The following is a 19,512-nucleotide window of genomic DNA, read 5'->3' on the forward strand; positions in this document are numbered from 1 at the left end:
CAGGATAGTCCCCATAGTGTAGACACGGCCTGAAGCTAGATAAATGCAGACTAGAAATAAGGTGCAAATTTTTCAACAGTGGGGGGATGAATCCCGGGAACACCACATATAGGGATGTGGGGGATTCTCCATCGCTTGGGTCTTTACATGCATAGACTCCAAGGCCAGAAGGGACCACTGTGATCATCTAGTCTGACCTCCTGGATAAAACCTGCCAGAGCATTGCTCCAAAATAATTCCTAGAGCAGATCTTGTAGAAAAACATCTCATCCGGATTTAAAAATGGCCTGTGATGGAGAATCCACCACAACCCTGGATGAGTTGTTCCAAGGGTTAATTACTCTGCCTGTTAAAAACATTCACCTTATTTCCAGTCTGAATTTGTCTAGCTTTAGCTTCCAGCCATTGGCTCATGTTAGACCTTCCTTTGTCAGACTGAAGAGCCCATTATCAAGTATCAGTATTTGTTCCCCACTTAGGTGCCTATAGACTGTGATCAACTCACCCCTTAACGGTCTCTTTGTTAAGCTAAATAGATTCAGCTCATTGAGCCTATCACTACAAGCCAGGTTTTCTAATCTTTTAAATCACTCTTGTGGCTCTTCTCTGAACCCTCTCTGAGCTACCAACATCCTTCCAGATTGGCCATCTCTTTCTCAGAGACACATTCTAGCTCAACCAGAAGTTACGGGCTCCATGCAGGAATTGCTCGGGGAGGTTCTCCAGGCTGTGCTATTCAGGAGGGCAGACGAGATGATCAGAACGGCCCCTTCTCGCCGGATAATTGACACATTCAACAGAACTGACCCAGTCTGAACTCCCTGACCTTTCCAGAGGAGCTTTCATTTCAAAAGGAAACCCAAAGCTATGGCCCCAACCCGGCAATCGATCCACGCAGGCAGGTCTGAGGATGGGTCTGTCCGGGCTCAAGGATTGGATTGCAGGACCAGTCACCCTTGCAATAGAGTGACAACGGAAAGACTCCTGCAACCCCAGGACTCCCGTTTTACACCAGTGTATTCATGGGGAGAATGAGGCTGCTGCTCTTTGGACCAAACCGGTGTCAGGACGTAGAGCAGGTGCTCTCAATGTCTGCAGACACCAGAGGGATCAGTACTAGCTTGAGCTGTCCACATCTCACATCCCTTCACCCTAATCCTGTTCCTGAGAATCAGTGGGAAACCTGTACAAAGCTTGCCAACTTCAGCACAGGCACCCATGCCCTACCCTAAAGATCACGCCTTAGAACAGCATCTGTGATGTCTTGATCCTTCTCCAGCCCACGCAGCAGCTGGTGGCTCCAGCTGGAAGACTGGGTTCCCAAGGGGACTGCACTGGCCCAGAACGTGAACCCTGTAGGGCAGGCTTAGAGCATGGCCATGACGGGCTGTATTCAGGGAACGCTCACCCCAATGCCTATCCTAGTTGTGTGTATAGGAGGCGCTGGTCTCCAGGCTGGTCAATCCAGCCCTTTCCCCAATGCTGAATCCACTTAAAACACGGAGAAAATTGCCCAACGAGAAATCATAAACCAGCCTTGACGAGGAGACAAAGTCCAGATGGGGTCCTGGGCTGGAAGAACTGGCTTATTGGCGGGGTGGGAAGCCAGCCACCACAGCAAAGTAGTGGAGTGCCGGGAGGCAGAGCGCACGCAGAGGAGAAGCAGCTATTTTTATCCTGCCTTTCATTTCGATTTGAGCTGCAGTCACAGGGCCATGCATCAGCATGATACAAGGTGACAGGCCCCATGGAAGAGCAAAGAGCCACAACGATTTTCTTCTGGACAGATTGGGGGGGATTCAGGGCAGGGGGCATACGGGGCAAGGGGGCATCTGCATTTCCAAATGGAGCCAGGAAGAACCGTATGCCTCCAGCGATTGAGTACAGCTGGCAGGAGCCAAGCAGCTTTGGGACCAGGGAGCCTGATTAATAGTCATGCCCTTCCCACACTTGGGGCAGGGAGGTAAGAGAGCTCCTAAGCCCCCTTATGTCCCCCCCCTCCATATTCTGGGTCATGCAAGCTTCTGTCCAACCCCTGGTGTAAATTACAGGCAGCCTTGGGGCTGCTCTAACTCACATTCTGTTTCCCATAGGAATCAAAAGGATACCCATAATGCTGTGCTCTCTAGCCACACCCCTAATCCACCCCCATGCCAGGGGGCTGGGAACAGGGCAGGTGCAAGGCCCATATGCCAGCTCTGCACCAGCTGGGGAGGCCTCCGCAAGGGGGTGGGATCCTCAGAGGGCTGTTTCCACCCCCTTTGTGCTGCCGGAGTGTGGCTAGGGGTATGTCTATGCAGCAGAGGCGTGAGCTTTGATCTAGCTGGCTCGGGTACCAATAGCAGTGAAGCTGCAGAAACACAGGGTACAGCCTAGGCTAGCCATCCGAGCAAGGAGCCAGGGTACTGGAGTGGGCTTGAACCGAAGGCCATGCTGCTGTGGTTGCACAGCTATTGGTACTCAGGCTGGCTAGATGGAAGCTAGCTCAGACCACACCCCATGATTGCAGCACGGACGTACAGTACCCTGAGAATCAGGGCCAGAGACATTAGAGATGGAACGACCTGGCAGAACCTCGAGGCTGGTGCAGGATTGTTCCGTAGGGGCATTTTCCAGCAGATTGTCCAGTCTGCTCCCACCCTCCCACTTATTCCAGCCAGAAACTTTCCTCCACCCAGGCGCCATGCCATTGAACTCAAGGCTGGGGGGGTCACACAAGGAGAGCAGAGATTGCCCTTCCATTCAACCCTAATGGAAAAGGTTGAGCTTGTCTGCTCGGGCTTGGTTTGTTTCCTTCAGGAGCAGCCTTTTGTGCCCATGCTGCAGGGATGTTGATTCGCTGCGAGCTCTCGGCTCTGTGCCCCAGGAGCAAATCTCCCATCTTAGATTGTTAGCCCTTTGTGGTAGGGCTCAGCTCTTTGTTATGTACCTGTACAGTGCCCCGTATGGGGGGGTGTGAAGTGTCCCAGGCCACACCCCATACAGCACCCCACACTATAGGGATCCATGATTGTGGCTCCTAGATGCTACCACAATATAAACAGTAAATAATCAAACGGCTGGCACAGGGGATGGGACATGGGGACTGTCCCCTCTCAGCCACCCCTTTCCTCCAGCAGCAGAATCCAGAGATGGCGCAGCGGGGGGCCTTCTCTCCGCTCCCCATTGCTGCATCCCACTCATGTCCCATCTGGTTCCTCCACCACTGGCCCTGGAGTCTGTCCACCCTACTTGCTGCTTGGAAGCAGCGTATTGCTCCCAGCTGCCAGATCCACCTGGAAGTCTCCAGGCTGATGGGACCCAGCTCCCACTGCAGAATACACACGCCAGCCAGAGCAGGGCTCATGAGGCCCATCTCCCCCTTCATGCCAGGGAAACCCAGCTGCATTGCCCTGCATAGGATTCAAAGTGAACATGACCTGTGCTGATCCTCTACCATATCCTCCAAGAAGCTTGCAATACGGCCACATGTCCCGCCCAGTGTGCAAGGCTCCACCGACTGCCCCCTTGCTTCACAGGTTCCCCCGGGGCTCAGTCCGTAGCAGCCCCCGTGCTCAGCAGGTTGACCTGCCGCGGGATCCCCACGGCCCTGCATGCTGCACTGAGCACTGACATGGGAGGCAAGAAACCCCCACTCTGGTTTCCAACGGCTGCCTGGCGCCGCCTCCACAATGAAGTCCTGGAGGATCCAAACCAGGAGCAGCCAAGGGCTGAATAGGCAGATTCTTCCTTCTCGCCCCCTGGCTCCTCCACCAATCCAGCTCCAAACTCCCGCACATCCTGATTTACTGCTGAGCAGTGCAGGGGCTCCCCTCTCTCCAGCTCCGTTTCCTCTGACCCTTCCATTTAAGCCCGTGGAGCCTTTAAGCGCAAGGCAGCTGTTTAGGGTCCTGGTTCCCCTACTTACACGGGGGCAAAGCCACATGTGACAATAGCGCTCCTGGCACCACCTTGCCCAGGCCATGGTGTCGAAGGGAAGGGCCCCGTGGTCAAGTGGCCCCGTTGGAAGTCTCCCAGCCAGATTCCGATGCCACTTAAGCCTGCTGAGCTCACAACAGCTGCCAAGGGCATGGCCCCAGGTGGGACCCGGGCGCAGAACCAGCCAGCTCTGCAGGGCTCACAAGAGAGATCGCCGGTCTGCAGGTGGCCAGTCCTCCGCGCCCCGTGAGCTGGGAGTAGTAACAAACCCACTGGCTTTATCGGTCATGCTTATGTTTGAATTCAGCACTGGCAAGCACCGCAGCGTGGCATCCCAACACCACTCTGCCCTGCAGCTGGCACGGAGGAGCTCTTCGACACTGACAGAGGTGCCCCCCAAATCCCACCAGAGTTGGGGGCTCAGAAATGGGGGAGAGGGAACAAGCCACTCTTTTTTTTTTATGCACAGCCTCCCTAAAGACAAACACTATGCTGGTCGCCAGTAACAGCCCCCAGCCACCTCAGCTGCGCTTGGGGCTACGGGGTAACCGTTCCTGCAGCATACTGGGGTACAGCAAGTAAAGCGAGGAGCGGAGGGAGACACGCAGGGAAAACGTGAGTTAGAAGCAGAACGGTTTCCAAGCAGTGTGTCTGCGGCTCCCCCCCGGCCCCCCGAGCACATTCAGCCAGAGCTCCAAGATCCCCCAGCGCACGGGCTCTGAGAGCGATGGTGGAAGTGGAGTTGATCTGACCCTTTGCAGAAACAGCTCCCAGCCTCCCCCCCACCATGCTCAGAAGACAGACAGTGTCCTGACCGCGCCCCTGACTCAGACCCTTTCATTGGAGAGGTGGCTGGGGGGCGGGGGGGGCATGAGAGATGGGCCTTTTCCGGGAAGCCTGAAGGATCAGCGAGGGAGGCAGAGAATAAAGCCAGACTCTCCTGTAATGAGATGTGCAGACCCAGTGCAAAGCTCAGGAAGGAAATGCACAGGCTGCTGCTAAGGGTGCTGGGGGAAAGAGAGGAGCCGATGAGGGAAAATGCCAGTGACTGGCAGCCTCATGGTTACGGGCGGATGGCTTATCAAAGGGGGAGACCCTAAAGCCTAAGGAATTAGTCCTCAGGATGCGCAGACAGCCAGGCATGGGCCAGGACTGGGGCTGTTATCAGAACACGTGTCCTGGGAACCGTGAGCGGCGAGGGAACTGCAGTTATTAGTCCTGGGGTGAGCCAGAGACTGGACTCCTGGGTTCTATTCCCAGCTCTGGGAGGGGAGTGGGACCAAGGAGAGAGGCCCAAGCAAATCGCACTGAATTAGCAGCTAGACATTCCTGGCAACTGCTGCCAGGCAGGGTCCTTCCAGAGTTCACGCTGGGCACTGCCAGTGTGAGTTCAGCAAAAGGGCCGGAGTCCTGTGAGGATGGGGAGCACGGGGCAGAGCGAGGAGCTTCCCTGACCAACCACTCTGCAGCCCAGATCCTGTCAGTGCAAGTGACTGTCCCCGTAACACCCTGGGAGGGGCAACGCAAGGGGCCGGGCCGGCCAAACCCTAATGGGAATCAGCCTCCCGCACAGCTGGGCACGGCCTCGTGGTTCCACACAGAGAAAAGCATGTTCCCCCGGCCCCTGGCACGGGCACACACATGCCTCCCCGCACTTATCCCTCCACGTGTGCTCATCCTACACATCCTGCCCATGTGCTCGTCTTGCACACACCCCCATGCACGCGCACTCCTGCCCTGCCCCACGCATGCACGGGGCCAGCAACAGCTCTCCCAGCTGGGGATCTCCAGAGGGGAAGCTGCAGAGGGCCACACCAAGCAGTGACCAAGCAGCTCCTGGGGTCGGGGCCGGGGGAATGGGGTGAAGGCGCTTTGCACACTCAGGCCCGGGACAGGCATGGCCAAGAGTCGGCCCTGCTGTCGTATGGCGACGCCTGCATGCGATGAGTTTGCTGGGGCTCATTCTAGTTCCTAGCAGGACAGAGAGGTCCCCCACTCAGAGCCCTTCGGCAGACGGACTACGCAGACCGGCCGAGGATTGAAAGGGCCATGGAGACTAAGCGCCCCGCAAGTGGGAGATGGGGGGGGCTCCCTCCCCAGTCTCCACGGCTCTTTCAAGGGGGGGTAGCTCCCGCTCGGGACTGTGACGGGCCATGCTCGAGGTGGGAGGGGGAGCGAGCTTTGCCGCAGTGCAGCCTGCTCAAATCGCCACATGCCGGGGGGTGTCGATCCTGTGCTTGCCTCTAGCACAAAACTTGCTTGAAATCCAGGCTGCTCTGGGCCTTCCCCAGGTTCCCAGGCTCCTGCCCTCCCCTCTCTCCCCAATTATAGCAGCCCCACCCCTTCACTTCTCGTCTCCGCAGCCGTTCAGGCAAGATTTTCTCCTGCTTGCTTTCATTTGGATTTAATTCCCACTAAGCTCTTTGCGACAGTGCCGAAGCCTGGAGGGGCTGTCAGTGGTGCAGGGAGATAAGCTGGGGGCCCATTCACATTGGCTAAATTATGCCGGTATTCGAGGACGGCAGGGGAAGGAGGACGACGACACAGGGGGGGAGTCACCGACTGTCACTGCCAGCCGGGAGCTCTTGCCCGCCGCAGCATCCAAAGGGATTTCAGAGCATGAGCCCCCCTAGCTACAAATCCAGCTCCCCACCCCCTATTTCCAGCTCGGTTCTACCAAGCGAGGTGCTTGCCTGAGCCCTTCGCTGTCATTAGCCTCACTATTATCCGGGTGCGAATCCCACCTGGGCTACAGGCCTGTTGGGTGACGCAAGAGGTCTGGTCTACATCCCAGCCACTGAGCAAATCCTACAGGGCATCAGCCTCTTACATGGCCTCTTTGCGCCTCAGTTTCCCCCTCTAGTCTGATTTCCTGTATATCACAGGCCAGGGAGGAGCTCCAAAATAATTCCGAGAGCAGATCTTTTAGGAGAAACAGTAGCACAGCCAGGAATAGAACCCAGGAGTCCTGACTCCCCAAATAACCCTGCTCTCCCCACTAGATCCCATTCCCCTCTCAGACTATAACCTTGCAGTCCTAACTTCCAGATCCAGGCTCTAACTGCAGTTTGACTTTCAAGAGTCCTCCTGACACTCCACGGAGCAGCACCTCATCTCACCAGCTACTTGCCTGGTCATTGGCCTTGCTCAACTACTGGAGGCAAACAGAACTTAAAAAACAAAAATGAAACGGGGGGCAGCAGCTGACAGGTGCCATGGGTGAGGGCTGCAGCCTCCACAGACCTGGCTACAAATCCTAGCTACCGGCACCAGAAAAGAAAAACAAAAAAAGGGCCATAAAGACTGAAGTCCACTCTCATCCCTCGCAGGACAAGGCTAGGGCATCAGGGTATTGATCTGGGTGCACCTCACAGTCCACCGGGGATTTATCCTACATGGGGTTGGGATGGAAAGACATGGGCTGAGCCGGGGAGTCTGGGGGAAGCCCGGGGCTGGAACAGCAGGGGGCTGCAGGTTGGGATTGAGGGGCACCCAGGCCCCTGACCCTAACCACTAGACCCCACTGCCCTCCCAGAGCGGCGACTAGAACCCAGGCGTCCTGGGGTTCCTGGTCCCTTCCTGCTCTCCCCACTAGACCACTCTCCCTCTCACAGCCCGCCCTCGAAGGAAGCGAGGGGGATGAACCCTTCCCCAGTTATTGAACCTAGACTTAAAGGCACGAGAACTCCCTCGCCCCTGGCTCCCTGGGCTCCAGCCCATGCTCTGCTTCACCAGCTGTAACACTCCGGGGGGGTGGGGGGAGCAGTACTTCATTTAAAGCTCTGCTGTTTCCGGCCGTCACACCAACCCAACAGCGCTCGATCCTTTGGCCAGCACTCTGCCCCTCACTAGGGAGAGACAGCTACTGACCAGGCCTGTATGGAACAGGATCTCCCACCCCAGGCTGCCCCCTCCCTCCCAAGCCAGGAGCCTTCCTTGTAGCCAGGGCCAGCATAAAGGAATCTGGGAGGCAGCAAAGGACAGCATATCAGGCAGCAGAGCTGCTCGAGAGGAAGGCCGGCCTACTGGTTAGGGCTCCAGCCCTAACCCTCAAGAGGCCCGCATTCAAGTCCCGGCTCTGCCAGTAACTTGCTGCGTGACTTTAAGCAAGTCACTTGCTGCTCTGTGCCTCAGTTTCCCCACCTGTAACTATGGCTCACAGGGGGTTGGGAGGACCAGTCCTTTCATGACTGAGGCACGGATACACTATGGTGGCGAGGGTCAGGCAGAGCCCTGCCCGCACAGGTCCCATTGCTCCTTCAACTACTGTGCTGCAGACAGTTGGCCCTGGGGTTCTGGTCCAAGCTCTAGAAGGGGAGTAGGGGCAAGTGGTTTCCGCAGAGGACTGGGTGTCAGGATTCCTGGCTTCTACTCCCAGCTCCTTCACCAATTTGCTAGGTGACCTAGGGCAAGTTGCCGCCTCAATATCTGCCTCAGTTTCCCCATGTGTAAAGCAGGGATAACGATACAGACCCATCTCCTGGGGAGGCTTATTCTGGAGGGACAGTGCAGCCTTAGTCCCCCAGGGACCTACCCAGAACCCTTCCCTAGGGGGCAAGGGGCTTCCTCTCCTGGCTCCTAGGTTACGGCAGAGCTGCCTGCCGCGTATCCCTGCCTGCCTGCTCTGGGAAGGCAACACCCCATCCCCCAGAGGAGGTGGCGACCAGGGTGCAACTCTGACAGCAGCAAGCGTGGCTGCACTAACCGGGGACGGAGCCCTCTCACCCCTCCAAAGGCACGGACATGGAGGGAGATCTGGGATCTCAGTCTGGGCTGAAGAGAAAATCAATGGCCCAAAAGAGCCGCTAACCACCTCCATACAACCCAAACGCAAAGGCCTGGCCCAGGCAGGGATACTGTCATACCCAGCTCGGGGGGTGGGGGAGGGTGTCCCCTGAAACAGCCTCCTGGGGGGGGGCCTCAGGAGCTGTACCCCCTTCCCCCACACAGCTGGGGCATGCCGTCTCTACCCGCTAGGGGACACTGCCTCCAAGGGGAAGCCAGTGCATCCTCCCTGGCCCGTGCCCTCTGGTCTTGGAGCCGGGGGCTGCTAGCCAAGAATCTTGCAGCGGATTCAGCTGTGGACTGAAAGCCCCTCCAGACTCCAATGCTCTAGTTAGCCAGAGATGTGGCAGCAGGACACAGGTAGCCCCCACCCCTCAAGGCTCCCCAGCCACACTGCCAGTGTCAGAGGGTCGAGGTGGGCTGTTGGCTCTGTCTGGGACGTTCACTCCTCAGGCTGCGTGGCGAGGAAGGCCTGTGGGCCACGGAGGAGGCTCTCCCACCTCAGGCAGCAGACACTCTAGGTGGCGGGGGGGGGGGTGTGCCGGTTCCTCCCAAGCTGGACCAAATCTACAAGTTATCGATATTGGTCCGTCCTCTCCCTCCCCTGCCGCCCCTCACAGCTTCCTTGGGCCTGCGTCTCCCAGCTGCACTGGCCTTTCCCACCAGGCTCCCGTCACGCGGGCACCAACACTGACTCAGCAGGAATCAAAGCCCGCAGGGACACACTCAGGAGAGAGCCAGGTGCCAGACAGCTAGTTCCCGAGACCCTATCTTCATGGCTGTGCAGGGGTTGGGAGGAGAGCTGCTGGCCTTTAGCCACCAGGACGGACAGTCAGGGACACACAACGGACTCAGGACAGAGTGGGCATGTCTCAAAGCCGAGGGAGGGGCTGAGAGTCAGGACTCCTGGGTTCCAATCCCAATTCTGGGAGGAGTGTGAGGTCTACTGATTAGAGCAGCAGCCTGTGGGAGTCAGGACCCCTATGTCCTATTCCCAGCTCTCTAACTGTATGCGAGACCAAAGTCATTTCACTTTGCTGCTTCCCAGGGGAAGGATATTGACCAGCCTTAGGGGATGGATCACGGGGCCTGACCTGCAAGACACTTTGAGATTCTCCTGCAAAGAGGTGACGAGCCGTGACAAACCAAATCCAGGACTACCAAGGACTTGGTGGATTTCAATAAGGCACAGGGCAGATAGAACTCAACCTCTCACCCCAAAAACCAAGTCCCTGCCTCTTTAGAACCCCCGTCCGCTGTTAGCAGTACAGGGGCTATGAGACAGAGCTTGGGAGATCCGATTCCATCTGCCAGAGAGCAGTGGCATGCCTCAGACACACATACATACAGCAGCTCATTAGCTGCTGCAGAAATAACGTGAGCCAAAAATGAAAACCCCCATTGGAGGGGCGGGAGGAGGGTACAATGCACCCACTGGGAAAGCAATTTGTAGGACTCTTGTGGAGAAAGACTACCCTGGGTTCACACAGCACAGCACTCCCCAGTTGCCATGTGCTAGGGGAGAGGCAGAGAAAGCTGCTTGAGCCTCTCCCAGCTTTCCAAGGTGGCCTGCAGCCATGGGCCAAAAGAAAAACACAAATTGCAGACATGCCTGGCTAATCGGGGCCCGGATCCCATTCTGGCCATGCCCTGTGTGCATGGTGGGTTCAACCTGTGCTATTAAACCAACAGGGGTCTGCCTGGGGCTGGGAGCCACTTTTACCACTTTTGCCCCCAACAGCATGGTACAGAGCTGCAGCACACCAGTCGAGAGCCCAGAAGGGAGAATAATCTGAATTCACACTCGGAGCCAGCGTCCTCCCCATTTTGGTGGAAGTGCAACTCGGGGCTTCTGCAAAACCCCATCCGCTATCCCACTGCACACACCAATTACGCTAATCTCATAGGAGCTTGGGACAGTGAGGGGGCTCTCTGCACATGGAATCCTGAGCCTTGCAGGTGGTCGTGGTGGTGGTGGGCAGACCCAACTGAAAGGCTTTGTAGCCAGGGGGGCTCCCCAAAACATTGGCTTGAACCGGCAATGCGCTAACCGTGAGAGTGCTGTGCACTCAAAATGACTTCACACAGCTCTCCACAGCAGAGCACTCCCACGTGCATTTGGGAGCAGGACACCAAGAGGGGTGGGGATGCCAAACTAACTTTCAGTCACGAGGACCCCTCTCCACACTGAGCCAAAGGGAGTGCCTATATCTCCCTGCCTCCCTTCCCAGCATGCACTGCTTCGGGCCTATAGTGGCTAGGCTCCCTCCGGGAACACGATCCCCCAGAATGCCTCTTTCCCCTTCGAGGGTCAGCATCCCCCCGCCCTCCTGGCATCCCAAGGACTTACCCAGCATGCCTTTGTTGGAGTCTGACAAGCACATGTCCTTCTCGGCGCTAGGGAGGACAAAGCCCACCACGAAGACCTCCACGCCATCGGCCATGAGGGCCAGCCCCAGCACAAAGTAGAGCGTCCACTGGAAGCGCCCGTGGCCGCACTCCTGCAGGATGAGCTCATACTGCTGGGCCAGCTCCTCCTTGTCCTTCTTCTTGTCCCCTTCCAAGTCCTCGAAGTCTCTGAACTCGCTCACCACCTGCTGGTTGTCGGCCAGGTGGTCCCCGGCCTTCAGGGACTCATTTCGGGGGATGCCCTGGTACTCGCCCTCGTAGATCTCGTCGTCCTCATCATGCCCTTCGGTGGCATCGCTGGAGGCCCCTTCCTCGTCGTTGGCCGACTCGCCGCGGTAGTAGCCATCCTGGGGCTGGTAATCCTCATCCTCCTCATCCTCCTCGAAGCGGGAGTAGGAGCGCTTGGTGTATTCATCCTGCATGCGATCCACGCCCTTGCCCATCTTCTTGGTGGCATGCTTCTTCACCTCCTTGGCAATGTCCTTTGCCCCTCGGATGAAGGCCGTGCGGTCCCTGAACCCCTCATCCATGGCTCTGCCCTGGCCGACGCCCCACCTTCAGATCTCACAGGCGTGAGGAAGAAGAGGATGGGAACCGCCTTTGACGAGGGGCGGGGGGTGGAGGGCAGGTCTTCCTGGATGAGCACGCAGGGCCCCTCCCCGTCTCCTCAGGCCAGGGGACAGCGGTGGGAATCTTCGGCGGGCAAGGAGGACACAGCTTTCCAACGGTGGCCAGTCGAGGTCACTGAACTGCGACCCATTCGCTTAATCCAGGCTTGAGACGCCGGAGCAGCCAGGCAGGTCGATTGGGCGATTCTCCCTTGGGTGGCAGTAGATGGAGACGGTCCTGGGAGGGTAACAAACACAGAGGGGGGCGTTATCAGGCAGGAAAGGGCATCCGTGCTCCCTCTCTCAAGAGCCAGTTCCCAGCGGAGGAGGCTGCTGGCTGTACCGCGTGGCTGGGGAACAATTCAATTCAATACCACGTGGCTGGGGAACAATTCAATACCTAGGCCCTAACGTCGAATGAAGGACCTCAAAAACGCAACAGGCAAAATTACAGACAAGGCTTTTCAGTGGTTTGCCAAGCAGGATGCGAGACGTTGGCAGAGGTCCCCTGAAAACCCACATTTGGAAAATGATTAAAATACGCTGACAGGGCAGCTGCTCCGTTGTAGCACTTTGAGGAAGACGCTCTAAGCCGAGGGGCGAGAGCTCTCCTGTTGGCACCACAGTGAGAAGCAGTAGCTAAAAAGCAAGATGACAATGAATAATTGAGGATGACCCAGGCAGAGCGGACGATGATACCAAAACATGAGGCCAATTGCTGAATGGTAAAGAAGGAGGAGGATGCGCTCGTTTGATATTGATGGAATGTCAGTGGTTTACTTTCGAATAACTAACAGGGTGCCTTGCCCAGAGGCTGGAGAGCTTGGGGCTAAACCAACCCTGATTACAAGATGGGGCCCACCTGAGGGGAACCAGGTGGTCCAATATAAAAGGCAGGAGGAAGGGGCAGGGGTGTATCTGGTTGAGAGAGAGAGAAAGGACGAACGAACGAACACACAAACACTAACTTGGAAGCAGGGCCAAAGGGCAAGCTCCAGCCAGAGAGAGCTGGCAGAAGCAGATGGAGCTCATGACTGGGGGCTTCCTTGATGACTGGTTTGGATTATTTTGCAGTTAAGGACTCTGAGGTTTGCATGAACTTTATTTGCCATTAAGTCAGCCTGAGTCAGGGGTGCTGTGAGTCACAACATAGGCCATAGATTTCAGAGTAGCAGCCGTGTTAGTCTGTATCCGCAAAAAGAAAAGGAGTATGATGAGATTACTGGTTCTCTGGATGAAGGGAAAGCAGTGGATGTATTGTTTCTTGACTTTAGCAAAGCTTTTGACACGGTCTCCCACAGTATTCTTGTCAGCAAGTTAAAGAAGTACGGGCTGGATGAATGCACTATAAGGTGGGTAGAAAGCTGGCTAGATTGTCGGGCTCAACGGGTAGTGATCAATGGCTCCATGTCTAGTTGGCAGTCGGTGTCAAGTGGAGTGCCCCAAGGGTCGGTCCTGGGGCCGGTTTTGTTCAATATCTTCATAAATGATCTGGAGGATGGTGTGGATTGCACTCTCAGCAAATTTGCGGATGATACTAAACTAGGAGAAGTGGTAGATACGGTGGCAGGTAGGCATAGGATACAGAGGGACCTAGACAAATTGGAGGATTGGGCCAAAAGAAATCTGATGAGGTTCAATAAGGATAAGTGCAGGGTCCTGCACTTAGGATGGAAGAATCCCATGCACTGCTACAGACTCGGGCCCGAATGGCTAGGCAGCAGTTCTGCGGAAAAGGACCTAGGGGTGACGGTGGACAAGAAGCTAGATATGAGTCAACAGTGTGCCCTTGTTGCCAAGAAGGCCAATGGCATTTTGGGATGTATAAGTAGGGGCATAGCCAGCAGATCGAGGGACGTGATCGTTTCCCTCTATTCGACGTTGGTGAGGCCTCATCTGGAGTACTGTGTCCAGTTTTGGGCCCCACACTACAAGAAGGATGTGGAAAAATTAGAGAGAGTCCAGCGAAGGGTAACAAAAATGATTAGGGGTCTAGAACACATGACTTATGAGGAGACGCTGAGGGAACTGGGATTGTTTAGTCTGCAGAAGAGAAGAATGAGGGGGGATTTGATAGCTGCTTTCAACTACCTGAGAGGTGGTTCCAGAGAGGATGGTCTAGACTATTCTCAGTGGTAGAAGAGGACAGGACAAGGAGTAATGGTCTCAAGTTGCAGTGGGGGAGGTTTAGGTTGGATATTAGGAAAAACTTTTTCACTAGGAGGGTGGTGAAACACTGGAATGCGTTACCTAGGGAGGTGGTAGAATCTCCTTCCTTAGAAGTTTTTAAGGTCAGGCTTGACAAAACTCTGGCTGGGATGATTTAATTGGGGATGGGTCCTGCTTTGAGCAGGGGGTTGGACTAGATGACCTCCTGAGGTCCCTTCCAACCCTGATATTCTATGATTCTATGAGTACTTGTAGCACCTTTAGAGACTAACAAATTTATTTGAGCATAAGCTTTTGTGAGCTACAGCTCACTTCATCGGATGCATGCAGTGGAAAATACAGTAGGGTGATTTTATATACACAGAGAACATGAAACAATGGGTGTTACCATACACACTGTAGTGAGAGTTATCAGGTAAGGTGAGCTATTACCAGCAGGGGAGAAAAAAAACAACACCTTTTGTAGTGATAATCAAGGTGGACCATTTCCAGCAGTTGACAAGGCTATGTGGAGTACTTCTGGGGTCTGCCAGAGGGGGCTAACAAGAGTAAAACCCTTTCAAACACTCCCCCGGGCACAATAAACAGCCACACTGCTACAGACAGCATAGACGGGAGGATGGAAAAACAAATCATGAAAACGTGGGTCGATGGAGAACTGGGTATGTGTGATGTTAAATAACGGTGGCTGCAGGAAAGCTAACGACTCTAACGTGGAAATGTAGAAGAACCAAGTGAAAGAGGGCCCAAGTCAGAGAAATACCAGACCGGAAACGGAAGAAATGAGACTGAAGGAAAAGCCTGGAGGCCAGAGAGTGAGACAGCCATCAGGAAGGATAGGAAAGCGTCCCAGAACTTGGGTCCGCACCTGTTCCATTTTCTCTCTCTATTGTCTGGCATAAACATATGATCGGAAACTATAAGTGACAATTGTCTGAAAATGTATAAATAAAGATGAAAATTGATTAAGCCTAAATTAAGTGGACTCATGCCTCAGTTTCCCACCTTACAGAGCCTAACACCATGGGCTCTGTGGTAGATTGAATTTGTGTTAAAATCACAAGCTATCATTTGAATTTGCAAGCTAGAGGGCTCAGCCGGGAAGTGTCCAGTCAGAGTCAGCTCTGCAGAGAGCCAGCTTAGAATAAGGTGGGGTGAGTTGTGCTGCTCCACTTTAGGGAGCAGCCTGCTTTGTCTCTCACTGGTTTTGGGTCCCTGGGTGTTACCATTCTGGAGTTTAAGTAATAAAGTCATGTCCCAGGGCAACCTTCCACCAAGAGTATTCATGGTTTTTATCTAACTTTCCTGTGCTTATGTCTAAACATAACAGGGACCCGATCCAGGACTGGTGCTTTAGGTGCTACCATAATACACCTAATAGCAATGAACATGTACAGCGCCTAGCACCATGGGGTCCTGGCCCATGGCTGGGACTCCTAGGTGTTACGGTATTACAGATAAATAACTTTTAAAAGATCCCCATGTTCTCCAAGCCAGGATTCCAAGTCATTAGTAATTTTGGAGGTCCAATTTATGACACCATGGAAGAGACGGATTTTCAGACAGTGCTGAGCCCTGTCCTCTGAAAACAAGGCCCCTCTTAGGTGTCAAGTCTTGCCAGTGTGTTTGGGTGCTCCTTTTGAAAAGCCTGGCTGGTATTTTGCTTTTAACCAGCACCTTCTGTCCATGAAACAGAAGGAGCTTGGCCAATGCTAACTCAGCCCCATTGCTTCGCTATGAAATGGCCTTGGCCTCTAAACCATCTGCTGTGGAAATGCAGACATCCCTGGGGTGGGACACAGGGGCTGTTTAACAGCCGCATAGCACACATTTGAGACAGGAATTGAAGAATGCTATGAGACCACAACTGCAAGTGGAGATGTAGGACAGCAGAATGTAAAAGGCCCTGTCTTCCTGGCCCCAGAAGTCAGCTTCATAAACACTAACATATCACCAGGGCTTTAGCCACCCACAAGAGCTCAGGATCTTGGTCTCCCACTGCATCAAACAGGTGGCCCCTCCAGCTGCACAGTTCCCTAGCACCGTGCTGAGCCACTGACTCCATACCAAAGGGAAGAGCGCCCCTACGGCATCACCAGTGTCACTTCCTATGCCACCAGGGTCCTGCTTGGAGATCTACCATCCAAAGATCAATGTAGCCCAATCATGCTTAGCTTGGAAAAGCCGAGTCATAGCTGGGGATGACCTGTGGCAGCATGGAAATTGATTATTAATATTGTCTATATAAGAATCCCCATATCTAGCTCTGATCATCCCCAAGCTATCCAGAAACTCTCCCAAGCCAAGTACGGTTCAGATAGGTTAATATTGGGATGAGAGATCTCACTATTTATATATAGTTATTCTCAAAGGTGCCATCAGCTGACACTCACAGACATAGTCCATGGCTGTTCCAAGAACTCCCTTTCAGAATCAATGGAAGGAGCAGTTAAGCCCCTTTATGTAGTCGAGACAGCTACAAACAATGGAAGGACTGCCCAAGGCAGGTCAGAGCTGAGCTTGATGGGCTTGGGAGCAAGGGGGGTGGGGTTGGTATTCCCTAGCTGCAAGTGCAAGGGCTAAGTTATCAGTTTTGAAGGCCTTGTGTGTTGGAGCCAGAGAGGCAGGAGAAGCAGTTGTGAGCATGATCCTGGGAGGAAGCAGAGAGAGAGATGCTTGGGCACAGTGCTCGCTGGAGTGGCAGACATGGGAATTTCTGAGCAAGGAAATTGCCTGCTGTTTGTTGCTCCCGGATTCAGGCAACCAGGACTCTGAGGACAATTTTTTTTTTTTTGTGGTAAATAATCAAGGTTCCCCCCAAACAATATCCCTGGCTCGTATCAATATTTTACAGTGCAATTTCCCTTAAGCAGCCATTCCAGGGCTCAAGAGACAGCGCTTAACAGGGCTGAGCCTTCTAATTAAGGGGGAGGAAACTTTTCAAAGAGCGGTGGTGAAAGTTGGGCTCTTAGATCTCCAGTTAAGTCTCTAAATAAGGGGCCTGATTTTAAGAAGTGCTGAGGACCCAAGAGCCCCCATTTGGCCTCAGATAGGAGCTGCTGGGTGACTCCGTACTTGAAACATCAGGAGACTTATTTAGCAGCTTCAATAAGGATTTAAGGATGGGATTTACAAAACCAGCCAGGGCCCGGATCCCCAAAGGGATTTAGACGCCCCATTCCCATTGATTTCCTTTGAAGATGTGACTTAGTCAGAGACCTGTGATCCTCTCAAGCTCACCCTACCTACTTGTGAGAATCTTGGCCAATACATTTGGGAGATGCTTTGGGACATTCTTCCGAGACAAGCCTCTTGAAGAAGATCCCCTGCATTGGAATAAGAAGTGGATTTCGCAAAAGGACGGTAACATCCCAGCAAGGCACAAAGACCCTATTACACACAAATCACAGACCAATTGGCCATAATGGAGATGCCAACGACTCTGTGCCAGCCGAAGCTAGTGGGAAATAAACCTGCCACTGTATACTTTAATATGCCGATTATAAATTATACGGCAGGCAGACCAGAGAGAGCAAGGCTTAATCATTTCTAGGCTGGCCCGAGGACCCTCCTTGCCCAATAGCCATAGGGGAAGGGGGTTGGGATAGTTCATGAATGGCCAAGAGGTATATGAGAACCGATTTGCAACACACGCCCCCCAGCTCAGCCCCTGCAGGGAAGCCCTAGCAAGCTGACGCTGGAGCATTGTGAAAAGCCTGCAGGGGAAAATGACCCAGTCACTGTACCTTGACCACGATGGAAATAGTGGGGTCCAGGGACTCCGGACTCCTGGGTTCTATTCTTCTGCCTCACACGCACATGGCAGAGGAGGAATCGTACAGAGGGGGAACCGAGATGAAGAGACATGCCCAGCATCACGCAGGCAGTCGGGGGCAGAACCTTTTCTTGAACCCAGATTTCCCTCCTCTCAAGCCTGCGCGTTTGCCGCCAGGCCGGCCTCACTCCCTGCTGTCCTACGTCGGAGGGAAAACGGCAACAAGGGAGGCCGACGCGCGATTGGGATCAGGGACCTGGCCAGGGCGGGGAGATGAGCCCTGGTGACAGCCCGGAGAGCACCAGATAACACACAGATAACAAGGCTGTCAATGGCTTCTGGGCAAGAGTTCCCGTTTCCTGCTTGTAGACTCCAAGCAGGGACTTGGCAACTGGCCCCCTGCTCCCTCGCAGCCTCATGCTGGCCCAGGGGCCTAGCGGAGTGGGGCTTGGTGCTGTCCAGGCCAGTCTGGCGAGCCGTCACCTCAGAGCAGGATGTCTACAGGAGTGGGAAAGCTGTGCCACAGGCAGCATCAACAGAGCACCCCATCGAGAAGAGGGGACAGCGGGTGGGGGAAGGACCCGGCTACGGACAGCAGGGATGGCTAATGGGGGAGGAAGGATTCCCTAGCGGGCAGCACGCCGGCCTGAGACTCAGCAGGGCCCTGCTGTTTGACCTTGGCCAAGCCACGTCCCTTCTCCAGGGGGCTGTTTTCCACCCCACCCTGTGACTATTTACACCGCTTGTCACTGGCACCAGACCATGGCGGGCGAGGGAGCAGCAGCTCCTTGATCCCAGCCTGTTTGCCAGGGGACACCTGCAGCGCCCTAAAGGATGCGCAGCCGCCCTCTCTCCTCACCAGGAAGGGGCTGCTGCGGGGAAGCGGGGGGCGGCCAGTTCAGCCCCAGCAGGCCACCAGAGAAAGTCCTGGAGGGCTGCATCCAATTCTGGTCATCGCTGTGTAGAAAGGATGTAGAGAAACTGGGAAGGATCCAGAGGTGAGCGACCAAGGTGGTCCAGGGGCTGGAATGCTAGAGCTGAAGGAGCAAAGGCTGAAGGGACTGGGTATGTTTAGTTTGGAAAAGAGGAGATGAAGGAGGGGGACGTGGTAGCGGTCTTCAAATCCTTGCAGTCCCTACTAACCCTCTGGTACTATGAAAGCTCCCTGCCCAGGGGACCATCTCCCCAAGCCCTGGCCAGCCCACAGCCCGCCCCACACACCTATACTATCTCGCCAAAAAGCCAGTAACACAGAGAGGGCCTCTCTCTCTGAGACAGGGCCAGTTGAAGAGCCAGGCCAGCCAGAACCAGCCCCTGCCCCCAAACTCCCCTGGGGGCGGAAGCAGCACTCCTGGAGGAACATCTTTCACCCAAGCCGCAAGTGCCCTAGATACTGTTGAGAGAGGGAGAAGGAGAGGGAGAGGGAGGATTATCAGGGGCATTCCAGCAGTACCTGGAGGTCCCCACCACCTGAGACCAGGGCCCTGTTGGGTGCTGCGCAGACCTCTCGAGAAGCGCACGCTTCAGGGCTGGAGCCCACTGTTACCTATTCCAGATGAGGGTGAGACCCATGGGCTGGGAGGGTAGATTATCCCACCTCTGCTACTGTGGGATTCTTACCCCTTCCTCTGTCAGCCACTGAGCTAGGCAGACCTGGGGTCGGAGCCAGTCTGGCAGTGCTTGTGTTCCCCAAGGAGTCATGTGCCGCTACCCTGGCAGCATGAATTCACAGCCAAACAGCTCTCCCTAGCAGGGAGCTTCCCCCAGGGCCAGCTGGCATTGCCCTCGGCTCAGTTCTGGTCCGTTCCTTTGCCGGGGGCGGAGGTGGGGGGCAGATCTGGACTCTGC

The 19,512-nt window shown here is 55.0% G+C and overlaps 1 protein-coding gene across 1 annotated transcript in view; it reads right to left on the reverse strand.

The window, feature by feature from the left end:
- SV2A (synaptic vesicle glycoprotein 2A) overlaps positions 1-19,512 on the reverse strand; it is a 60,402-nt gene that overhangs the window by 33,466 nt on the left and 7,424 nt on the right. Inside the window, exon 2 of the mRNA XM_073322870.2 lies at positions 11,054-11,958. Coding sequence (XP_073178971.1) covers positions 11,054-11,642 — 589 coding nt within the window. The 5' untranslated portion in view covers positions 11,643-11,958. The remainder of the gene's footprint in view (positions 1-11,053; positions 11,959-19,512) is intronic.

This window comes from Lepidochelys kempii, chromosome 24, assembly GCF_965140285.1.
Source record: "Lepidochelys kempii isolate rLepKem1 chromosome 24, rLepKem1.hap1, whole genome shotgun sequence".
NCBI lineage: Eukaryota > Metazoa > Chordata > Testudines > Cheloniidae > Lepidochelys > Lepidochelys kempii.